Source organism: Falco cherrug, chromosome 1 (assembly GCF_023634085.1).
Source record: "Falco cherrug isolate bFalChe1 chromosome 1, bFalChe1.pri, whole genome shotgun sequence".
NCBI lineage: Eukaryota > Metazoa > Chordata > Aves > Falconiformes > Falconidae > Falco > Falco cherrug.
The window spans coordinates 127,746,977-127,759,448 of NC_073697.1; the positions used below are offsets into that span (position 1 = coordinate 127,746,977).

At 38.2% G+C, this 12,472-nt stretch overlaps 2 protein-coding genes across 2 annotated transcripts in view; both read right to left on the reverse strand.

Moving 5' to 3' along the window:
- The window catches only part of FASN (fatty acid synthase), a 101,376-nt gene that overhangs the window by 62,078 nt on the left and 26,826 nt on the right, over nt 1–12,472 (reverse strand). The gene's annotated exons all lie outside the window — the stretch shown is intronic.
- The window catches only part of CCDC57 (coiled-coil domain containing 57), a 42,589-nt gene that overhangs the window by 13,912 nt on the left and 16,205 nt on the right, over nt 1–12,472 (reverse strand). The window contains exons 6-11 of the mRNA XM_055697822.1: nt 11,792–11,926; nt 7,860–8,046; nt 4,923–5,023; nt 2,667–2,693; nt 993–1,218; nt 188–324 (exon numbers count right to left, since the gene is read on the reverse strand). Coding sequence (XP_055553797.1) covers nt 188–324; nt 993–1,218; nt 2,667–2,693; nt 4,923–5,023; nt 7,860–8,046; nt 11,792–11,926 — 813 coding nt within the window. The remainder of the gene's footprint in view (nt 1–187; nt 325–992; nt 1,219–2,666; nt 2,694–4,922; nt 5,024–7,859; nt 8,047–11,791; nt 11,927–12,472) is intronic.

Here is a 12,472-nt window from a genome sequence, read left to right on the forward strand (position 1 = left end):
GCCTCATGGCTCCCTTCCAGCTCAGGTTATTCTATTATTCTCTGCAATCTTCCAAGGTACCAAAGAAGATTTGAGCTAAAATCAGTAGAAGACAATTAAATTCAGAATTTTAAAGAAAGTTATATTCATGGAATCAGAACTGGCTTAACTGCTCATTATCACTAGAGCTCAGACAGCATACCATTACCTGTGTTGTAAGCCTGTGCTGTAGAAGCTTTAAAGCTGACAGCTGACACTGTATTCTTTCGACAAGCTCTCTTGGAAAAAGACTACCAGAGTCAATACAAATCGTGCAGCGCTTAGAGCTAACAGGATGCCAAAGTCCTACAAAGGAGAGAAAATACTGAGGAAAGCATTCTCTGTTGTTTTGTTGTTCTGTCATCAATATTACATTCCCAGCAAGCACTTACAGTGGATATAAATGAACCACAGAACACAGGCCTTCTCACTGCAGAGGGATTCAATACTATGCGGAAACAGGCCTCGTGTTTTTCCCTTTGCTTCATTGCCAGAGCAACTGTTGCATGGAACTTAAATGTCCACAGTGAAATCTTCTTACATTATATATACACTCCCGATTCAAGTTTACTCTATAGTAAGCTTATTTTGCTTTCTCTTCCACTTTTATAAAGCATTTGTTTTTATTCCAAGAGATAAACTACCTCTTTTCTGCTCTTTAAAGGTGGTTTAGTTTGACTTCCAGTTCCCACACTGACATCTAAGCACTAAGGAGTCCACCTAAAACATTAATCAACAAAAAGTTACTGCCTACAGACTCTCATTGTTCTATGTTAGTACCTCCTGCCACAGGGTAATCTTACTTGCAACAATTAGCACCACAGTCTCACTCAAACGATGCAGATCAGGGATCAGTAAGGTCCAGCACTTTGTTTTCATACTGAAGCCCAGCTCTCTCCAGCTCAAAGGATGAACTCGTACCCAGGTTTTATTCTAAATATATAAGCTAGCACTCTTCTGTAGAATAAATTTACCTTCTTTTGCTATTGTTCTGAGTTCTGCCCTGAGTTTGTTTCCCATTTCAATCAGCTGCTGCTTTTCTTGGCTCAGAACTGAGATGTTTTTCACTGCTTCCTTCAGTTTATTTTGTGTTCCTTGCACAGTGCAGCTGACACAATATTGAAAACCAACACCAGGACCTGTATCAGGTAACTGTTGTCCAAGATTTATCTTTTCTTCAAGAATTTTGTGTTTTGGCCCCTGAAAAGAACCAGATAGCCCCTTATAAAGAATATTTTGAAAGTGTGGTCTGCAGGTTTAGAAATTTGTACAAACACACATTAGAAGCCTGTTGAAGAAAAAGTGTGAAGTTGAAGTCTACAGCCCATTTTTGAGGGTACATTTTCAAGATTTTGTTAGCAATACAGGGCAAATTAAACCATGGAATAAAACACTATAATAGCCTGGGATGTTCCCACACATATTGTAAACTCTAAGTGTAAAATAATACATAGAATAACCACCATACAACTGTAAACTAGAGAGCAATTAATTTTAAGACAAAATGTGGAAAACCCAACTTTACAACAGATAGCAAGCTACCACAAACCCTTCTTTATCTAATCATCATGTGCATACGCACATATGGGGCAGATAGGACTTAAAACATTGCTTTAAAAGAGAAAGGCTGCAGAATAAAAAGTAAAGATTCTACAATGGGTTTTGTCTCTGCAAACCTGAGTCCACTGGCACATATGCATGATGATAAAGTATTTACCCAATAGATCACATCCTTGTTTTTCAAGAGCTACATACTCTATATATTCTTCAAGAGCTATATGTCATCTTTCAGCCCATTTACTACAGAGATTTTTCAATATCCATTTAAATACTCAGCATTCACTGAACAAATCATCTCCCCATAGACTTTGAAAATACTATGCATCGCCACAAGTATCTAAATATGACACATACATTAAAATAATTTTACAAAACTATTGCTTATCTGTATGTTTACTCTTTTATAAACAAACTAGTTAGAAGTGCACTAACTATACTGTAACTGCGCAATCTCAATCAGTTTTCAACTAGATCACCCTGAACACTGTGATTCAAGAAGTATATATTGAACAGCGCTACCTATACTGACAAAAAAACCAGCCACCATTGCCTTAGTGTGTCATGCAACTCCTGTTCTCTTATTTATTTGGATAGTTTTATCATAAAAGAGGAGGTCCTTGAGAGCATGCGCAGAAAGCATACAGGTCTACAAACACTATGGAGGATAAAGGTGGAGAAATTAGTGCAGAACTAGAATCTAAAAATATGAAGAAAGACAACAACGTGGAAGAAAAAATGGTGTACATAGAGCAATTTGTATCAAAGCAATTAATATAAGCAGCCCCCAAATATTACATTCTACCCTCATCATATGAACAGTGAAAGTAACCCAATGAGGCTTAACATAAGGAGAGGTCAAGGCAAATGACCAGTTATGGCACCATGGGGTGTTGCACTATGTACCATCTTCACTGTACCAAGAGGCAAAAGCACATCACGTGGCTGCGGCAGGAATACCATTTGCTTAAACTTCATTTTTTCCTGAACTTTTCAGAAAAGCATTCAAGAGCATTAGAAGTTTTTTTTTTTTTTTCAGGTGACAGATTATAAAGTGTAGAGTTAGGAGTGGAAGCCAGAAATCTTTTTACCTTTAGATCCATGTCCAGAGTAAAACCCTACAATACAAAATAGAGAAAACACAGAAACAACAGGGACTAAAAGAAGGTGGGAGGAAAAACTCTCCTCAGAGCTGATACACATACATGCAAAAGTCTACATGCCTATTTTACTAGTTTCCACTGTAAGCTTTCCTCTTGTTCTTTAGCTAAATTTTAGCTGTGGAGTCTATCTTTTTGAGGTTATGGTCCCAGAATCACTGTTACATTAAATGGAAAAAAGAAAACTATCACTATGGCTCTCTATTGACTTCACATCTACATCCCCATGTTTAGTTATCATTTTTGCTCAACAGACTCTGAACTCCCCAAGTTAGAAATATTTTTGACTGTAATTCATCGTGGCCTTAAGTACATCCTTACCATGCAATTAATAAATGTAAGAAGCACATAGACAGTGTAGAACAACATTAAAAGATAAGCACTTTGAAAATCCAGTAAGGAATTCTAATGAAGTTTTGCCTGTTGTTTGTTAGATATTCTCAGGGCTGTTTCCAGCTGCTGGTCTGTGCCTAAGAAGGCTTGTTATGTACCAAGGAAGAAGGAACAAAGCAGACAGCAGAAACAGACAGGAAATGATAGTTCAACATCACTGAAGATAGCAGTAACTACAGCTCCCACCATTATGTTCAAGTTTTGGCCTGCACATCTGCTATTTCCTATGTGCCTATACATTTAAAGAACAAGTAATTGAGCATTTCACACTGAAGATGCATATCACTGCCTGAAAAACGTTCTTGTTCTCAATACTCAGCCCTGAGCATTGAATTACATTTTAGCATTATGCAGCAAAGGAGTAACCTCTGGCACAAAGAATGTTCAGTTCCTATCTTACTGTCTCCAAGGCAAAGCCACTTTCTACTTTTTCTTTTAAGGCTCCATCTCCACTTAAAGAAACACGAAGAAAATGAGATGCATCTTGGGCAGTAGTTTGTAAAACATTTTCTGCAACAGAAAAGTATAGTTGGTATAAAATACAGTTTTCACCTACTTCTGGAAGTGGCCAAAGAGAAAAAATAAATCTGTGTGGTCTATACTGGCACGCAATGGTTTCCTAAATATGATTTGACACCAGGAACAAACAAATCTTCTATATTCAGCAAAAAGATACAGCTAAGATTAAAAATTATTCTGTGCCTGGTGGGTTGTGCACGTTTCCACACAAGGTTCCCAAGGCTCCAAAGTTTTATTTAAACGTTGATATCGCTTCAGTTCTTAAAGCTCTTAGCTTTTAATGTAGTCAGCACCTCTCATCTTTATTTATTACTTAGCTTTATTTAAATTTTCTTTAACTTAGATAGCCACTGGTGTGTCTTAACAGTAAGATTCAGGCATGAAACAGATATTGATAGATTTTAGAGATTAGTTGAAAATTAGAAACCCCTTATTTTTTAATTGTACTTTAACCTGTCTTACTTCAGACTCTGTTTATGACACCATAAAGTTGCTGGGAAACTGGAAGGGCAGCACATCTGTAGCATGAGATATTTGTCCCTGTTTTCAATTCCTTTATTATTTTTCCGAGAGACGCCTCCATCACACTTTAATGCCGATACCGTTCCTACCCTTTCAACAACACCTGTAAAACCTGGAACGGAGTAAAAACGTTCCCAGAGCAAGGGAGTGTCCCCTCGTGCCTGGCGGGACCCCGCGGATCGGCGCCTCCGCGGGGCCCGGGGCCGGCGAAGCTGCGGCGCCCCCTAGCGGCGCCCCCCCCCCCCCCCTCCCCGGGCCGGCGAGCGGTGCCGCTTGCGCGTCCATCTCAGCCCAGGCTTGGCAGGACCTTCTCGTCAGAACCCAGCAATGACACGGCATCTGCAGCTTCATCGCCATCCACCTGATTACAAGGCGTATCGAAGGATTAATGGTATTTTTAAAAAAGACTAAATTTGGTTTGCAATGGAAAACTCGACGAGGTGATACACAGCAGTTTAGCAATTTAAGCGGAGGGGGAAAAGAAAAAAATCAAGAAGGGCTTTGAAATATCGGGAGTGACTTGTGCCAGGGAATGACTAGTCAAAATTTATTCCCTAGAAAGAATGAGCATAAGTTTGGCCGAAAAAAACCACGTTGCTGGATCTTATCTAACTTATACTCATTACTAATTGACCACATAAGCATTTATTGCTTCAGTTTCTAATATTTATTCAATCAAAAATAATATGCAGTGTATTTAATTACACATACATATGCATACAGATATTGTAGGTAGTTTAAACCTCTCCATACCTTTTCTGTGTCTGGGTTTTCTGTACAATCCAGGTTAGCTGAGCCAACTTTGATACTGCTCAGAGTGGTTCCAGCTGAAATTTTGTTTGTGCACAATGAACCTAAAAGAGAAGAAAAGTATAATATGAATATATATGTATTTATACAGAGTTTAGGCTTTCATAGCAACAGCTCCTTCAAAACTTTGTCTCATTAATATACATGTATACCACTTCAGTAGATATATTGTAAACAGAGCTGAAGAAACGGAAAAAATAGTACAGTCTCACCATATGCAAACATCAGCCAGCTACGAAATACAGAAGTGACTAGAGAAGACGCATTACAAAGGTTGATTCATGGGTAAGGAGCACAGAGAAGTTTTTATTTCTCCCAATACTGCATTATTTAATCATTCTTGGGAAACTGGCAATACTGAGTATAACAAGAATAATTAAGACACAGTAGCTTCTTTCAATCACAGTTGAAAAAAAATCAGCAATAAATGGAAGTTAATCCTGAAAAAATCTTCTTTTAGTTCCAGTAAAAATGTGAGTTTGAACATACTGATGTATATGGACAAGTCAGGGGAAAGAACAGATGACTTGCTAGAAACTAGAAGTGCCCCTCCAAGTTTATATCTTAAAAATTTCAGATTTAACATTATAATCTCTTTTAGTGATTGAACATAATCTCCATACATTTTCTAAAAGAATATAAGAAAGACTATTTTAGTTGAATAAACTATTTCAGCCATAAAAAAAACAGGATGATACATTTCTGAAAACTTACATTTTTCAGGTGACAAAGATTATTGCTTCTCTTGGACGCTGCTAAACTCTAGCAGCAATAAATCTTTTACTTACTGGACTGTAATGTCTTCAAAAAACAGTGGACTAACTTTATCTGCCTGTGACAAAAAAACATGCTTGAATTTGTTTTTTTCTTTAAAATTAACAGAGGTCTTGCTTTAATTGGTTATTAATGTCTCATTATCAACAAAACTAGAATACACCTATATTTACTAAAAACGCCTGCACACTTAATCAGCTTGTGATTTCACTCTACTGTACAAGTAACAGTTTAAAACTAATTCTGCAAACTGGTAACACACAGATCAGTCTCACTGCATAATGAAAATAGAGAAGCATAATGACAGCAGAACAATTGGTACAACAAAATGGCTTTCAACAAACCCATCTTATTTTTTCTGAAATACAGAAAACAATGCATGGTGGCTCCAGAATAGTTTGAAGCAATTAGAAATTAAATGTTTACATGGATGAGGCACAGAGATATATAAAGCAGCTATCTACCTGCACTTATATAACTTGTAAAAGGTGCTAAACACAGGGCTACTCGTTCCACAGAAGAAAAAATCTCCTTGAAAAAGCTATACCTTGCCTTTTCTTCTTTTAAAAACGCAAAACAAATCAGAGCCGATTACTTCATTGCCAAGTTACAGCCGATATCCTTTCCTCTCCTCTCCAGATCTCCAAAAGTCACAAGAATGTTTATGAAGAAAAAATCCAGTTTTGTTTCTAAACAGGCCTGCATGAGATCCAATCAAAACCATACTTAAATTTTCAGAAATTTACTACAAAACGTATCTAGTTGTAATAGACATACCTACTGCAGTTTTGGGCTGAGTTTTTTTATGTTATCAGCTTCGACTTTCCCATGAAGGATAATGAAAAAAAGTAAAAATGCGAGTGCAAGACACGATATGCTGAAACATTTCTAAGAGATGCTAAAAATCACCTAATGTGTGACAGTATCTGATAAAGGGATTCATTTGAAAGCCTTACATATTTTTAATAATAAGGTGTTTTTTAATTTCTACTTTCCTGACAGAGCCAACGTAGATGCCGCTCAGTAAACATGCTATCAAAGAAGGTTATCTCCTTAGCACTCAGCCATAGTAGGCAGGACAAAGAAACTGTGACAACTGAACTTTCTTCCAGGAAAACAAAGGGTGGCAAAAACTGTACCTGGAACTGATGCCCTATGCCCACTTACATATCTACACCAAAAAGGTATAAAAAGTTAACTCACTACCTATGCAAAACGAGCCCCTCTGCAAGACCTACTCTGCATGCAATCTCCCAGACAGACCAGACCCTGACTGGGGACTCTGGGCTGTCTCTGGATTCAGTGATGTGGACCATCTTTGAAGTGAGACCTTTTTTCCCCCCCATCATCAATTAGCCCCACTTCTGGGAGCAGCTGGGTGAATGTCATACCAGTAACATCTCACATAATATATTTATAGGCATAAGCACAGGTAAGACAGACATGGACCTGTTAAAGAGGGGGGGCCATGAAAATGACCAGAGGGCTCAAGTACCTCTCCTATGAAAATCTTTTACAATGAGGATGGTGAGGTACTGGGACAGGGTGCCTAGAGAAGCTGTGGATGCTCCAACCCTGGGAGTGTTCCAGGCTAGGCTGTTCAGGGCATGAAGCAACCTGGTCTAGTGAAAGACGTCCCTGCCCGTGGCAGGGGGGTTGGGACGAGATGGACTTTTTAAGGTCCCTTCCGACCCAAACCCTTCCGTGATTCTATGATTCCAACTACTTGCTTCACTAGTTAGAATTCTGTAATACTTGTAATATACACATATTTGCTTTACTCTTTCAATATATATATATATATATAGAGAGAGAGAGAGAGAGAGAGAGAGAGGGAGACATTTGCTTTCCTAGTGGTAATTTTGTAGTGACTTACTCTGTGTGTGTGTGTGTGTATTTGGTTTTGTTAATAATAGCTTTGTAGTAATTTGTAATAAAGGAATTCTTAGAATCTCAGACTTCTATGTACTTGTGTATTGCGGAATCCTGAGAACCACACAATCATGATCTTTACACACCCATGGAATGGGTAGCCCTCATAGGTTGTGACCACGACTGCTACACTTCCTTAACTGAACTTAAGAGTTCTGTGGCAAGAGCTGTCACCTTGCTCTGCAAGCTGTCTGTTTTCTGTTGGAGGATGAGAGGACAACGTCTGCTCATCAAGACTCTCCATTTCTTTCCTCATTTGTGCAATAGCAGCCCGAAGGTTGGCATTCTGCTCCTGCAGCTTTTTTATTTCCAAATTAGGAATCTCTTTGCTCAGAGAACTTTCACCATCATACTGAAGTATCTGTAAAATAAAAAGTACAACACAATAACAACCCTTCATTAATGAGCAACACACATTCTCTCCACAACATAACACAGAGATCCTAATACTTTCAATCCACGAACAGACTTGGGAGAAAAGAACCATAGGAAGAAAAGAAAGAAATCTGATTATTCTGGGGATTTGCCAGGGAAAAAGTTGCTATGATGAGAATCTAAGATGGGGGAGAAGGCACGCCACAGAGGTGGCTCTGCCTTACCAGTGTTGCTCTCTGAAGCATGCTGTGTCTCTCTCTCCACCACACGTGGGTAACTCATCTTCTTAAAGAACTTACTGGCTCAACAGAAGTCCTCTTTCTCACCTGCCAAATTCTTGAAAGCGTCATTGGAAATAATTTGTTCACAAGAACATAAAGAGGCTGGACATCCTTCGCTAATGTGGAAAAGGGGAAGGAGTGTATGGATTACATCTAGACAGCCCAGGCAATGGACAACATCTAGAAAACCCCTAAGCACTTCAATTCTAAAATAAGTAGCAGTGTCTTCCTTTTGCACATTAGTTACAGATAAGCTAACAGCAAACAGTGTAAGTGGAATGTTCGTCAGAAAATGACTGAAGCTCTGCCTTCACAAAGGCCTTGAAGACTGACTTTTGGAATTATATTGGTGGAAGTATGAATTGATGAGCAGACACATTCTTATTCCAGAACTGAAGAGGCTGAAAAAATCCATGTTGCCAAAGCTGCTTTAACTACTGTAAAAAAAAATAAATTTATATTAGTAAAATATGAGCAGCTCGCTTGTAGAGTAATGCGTCCCAGAAGCAGTCTTTTCCTCAAATTTTTGAAATTACTCAGTGTTTTCTTCATGGGTTGCACACAGCCTTAAAGATTATCTTGAAGTTTTAGTTTGGAAAACTAAACATTTCCTGCGTGAATGAAGTGATGGCCTAATCAGGACAAGAATGGGAAACGTTCTAGACCACATGTTAAGAACTGCTTTATTCTGTTACAACAAAGGTTGCTAGCTCCAGAATCCAATTCTTGACAACGGTCTGCAACATATGTTTAGGAAAAATAAAGTGAAAGGGACAAATACAGAAACGCTTCCTCTCAAGTGCCTCCTTAATTTCCAAATTTGCAACTTTGGGGAGGGAAGAAAAAGAAAAACAAATATGACTAAAAAACCACAAACACCCAGACATTGATTCAAGAACACTGGTCACTTGAACTTCTAGTACAATCTTGAGGAAAAAAATCTAGCAGAACCAATAGGATATAAAGACCAGGATTTTAGGGTCCTGACATTATTTCCTTCTGCCATTTCTTCATTCGAAGCATGACTGCAAATGTTTTTAAAGAAGTTACACTACACTGCCATCAGTCTAATCTAACTGTGGTTTCATCCAAAGAAAGAATGCAGAGTTTAGATTCCACCCTTGTAAAACCCTCTTTAGCTGATGGAAACATTTGTCATTAGCCATTTAAGAGATGCAGATACTATTTGGTACAGGAACACTAGAAAGCCCTGCAAATGTGGCATATACACTAAATCAATCCTAATTGGCAGACCATCCAGACCAGATGTTTTTGAGAAGGAAAAGACCATCTAATGTGTCTGGAATATTTGTATCAAATGTTGCTAGTTCATGTTTCTGAGCCCCAATATTGTTTCTTTGTATTCAACCCTAACCTTAAACTGTTGCAAAGCAGCAGTTCTGCCTCTTGAGAGGGAAAGGCAATCCATGAGGCCCTGGGCATAGGACGTGTCAGCAAAATACTTCAGTCTCAACATTTATGCCTTGCACAGCCTCAAACACTACTCCTTTTCTGTTTTCTCCATCATTCCCCACTTTCTTCAGTCCTCTTTTTTTTTGCCAGTCATAAGTCTATTCTGTGCTTGTGATCTGGAATACTAACTGGCCTTCAAATTAAATTCCTCTGTCGTAAAAACAATAGCTGCCCTACAGCCTCTTTCTGCTGTGGCTCCTTCTACCCTAACAGAACACAGTATGCAGAAGATGAGGATAATCTTTATTCAACTTTTACAATCTGTCCAAGGCTGTTAAGGTGAGGAGAGGGAAAAGGGAGATTGAAAAGGTGTGAAGCATCACCCAAGCCTGTCTGAATTTTGGGGCCCAGAACCTGATCTCAACCTGCAACACACACATGAACATGAGAAATATAACTGTTCCAGATTTTTGCTAGTGGAAAAGGGTCTAGACAGAAGACTGCATAATCATCCAGAATTACCGTAAGCAATCTTTTCCTATCTGTGCACTTGTATGGTATTAGCATGCTCCACTTACGCAGACATGACCTAAGTCATATTCAAAATGCGAGTCATACAAGCAAGATTTTCCAGGCTGGTGTGTTTCATATCTCTGTTGCTTAATTAAAGCTTAATTAAAGGCCAAGTAATACTACTGCAATACTTCTAGCACCCTGATGGGGTCCCAGACCAATGTGAAGAAAGGACCTGCATGCTCAAGATACTGTACCAGGGTATATTTAAACTTTAATCTTTCTTGCCTCAGTTGTCTAAACCAGAAGCTAGACAACATACTATTCCTTCTTTAAGGAATCTATTTTAAACTTGTAATCACTTCCCCCCTCTGTTTGTTAACAATTCATTTTGTACAGAAAAATTAAGAGAAAAGGTTCTGGTAAGAATAATAGGTTTTTTTGTTGTTGTTTGTTTTTTAAACAATGGCCCTTCACAAAAACTGGAGACAAAAATGATTTTGCTGAGATCGGTACTGCTTATCCTACAGGCCAAAAGCGCAAAACAGAGGCAGAGTATATTAACACAAAGAAAACTGTAACAATGAAAACAAAGTCTGGCCAAGAATAGTACAGGCAGTAACAGTGGAAGACAACAGTGAAGGTGAACAGTAAAGGAAGAAACCCTCTCCCACCCTGATTCTCTTGGTATGTCAACAATCAATATGCAAATCAGTCCAGTTTGAACTGAAATTTGAAAAACAACTTGCTCCACAGTAAGTTTTTGCTAGCAGTCTACTTTTGGCTAACTTATTATAAAAATTGTTTTCAGGAAGTATCCTTCTGAATACAACACCTTCTGCATTCAGAAACCACTAGGCTTGCTTGATACTGCTTTTTTCTTACCAGCAAGGTCTGCTAACAACTCTTTTTAACAGCTCACCGTTGAGCATCTAGCTGCCCAGTAGGGTGCACTGCAGGACAGTCTCTACTTTCATTCCTTTACTAAAGACAATTTTCTACTGGCAATTAATTATCCTTCTGCACGGCTTCAAACCAGCATTACGTTTGCAATTTTGAATGGCTTTTAAAAATAAATGCATTTTAATAAGCAGCAATGAAAGGAAAACTAGTTTGTGATAGTAAAATAAAAGACATTATTTTACCATCTGGCAAATTGATATTTTGAAGCACTGCCTCAAAATTTTAACTTTACAACTTTAAAATCTACCCTAAATTTCCTCAGGAACATTCTAGAAATTAATTCTTCCCATTCTGACGTGCCATGACAGTACAGTACATTATCCTGTTTTGGAGCAAATGTCTACATCCAGCTTGCTCCTTTTGCCAGTGAGGAATGGATCAGGGCCATAATGAAGCCTGTAACACCTGATCTATGTGGATTCCAGGCTAGATATGTCTATATTTTGATTTAAACATATGAAACACATGAACTGCTTACAAAAAGTCCAGTGGAAACAAGCCCCATAAAGTTGTCATCTCAAAGTGAATTAATTCAAGTCAAGATATTAAGTGTTGCCTAACCTGTTTCTCCCCTTCAGGTAAAGTACTGTGATTAAAGGATGCATGTATTGCCTGTTCTCTCTCAGCAGTCAAAGCAGAAAGAACAGTCTTCACTTCATGCAACCTGTGGTCTGTTTTCTGTGGATCAGCTTCAACCTAGGAAGGGAGAGAAAGCACAGGACATCAGTATCTCAAGGACAAAGGGTGTAGAGATCAAAAAAAAAAAAAAAAAAAAGGAAAGAAAGGAAGGAAATAAACAGATATTTTAAATCACAGGACAAGGACTTAAAGCATATCCGTTTTGGCTCTGACAAAAAACACCTTCACAGAAAAAATCATTTGGCTTCATTGTCTCATCTTCTCTATGTAAAATGGACAATGTCAATTCATCTTTCAGATGTGCTCCTATGCTACACCTACTGATGCTTATGAATCATTTTGGGAAGACAATGGTAAAATAAAACACCAGAGTAAATGCCTCCATTCTGAACTTAATAAACAAGTGTTTCCTCTGCACCCATGACTTTACTAGGCAACTAGTCATTCGGAATTATTGTTAGCCCATTGTGTAACAGTCTTGAACAATAAGCATGTATTTCATTTTTCAGAAACAGAAGCTTGTACACTTCACAAATTAAGAATATTTTTTTTTCCATGCAAAACTACTCTGAGTTTTCCAGGACTAATATAGTTCCCTTGATA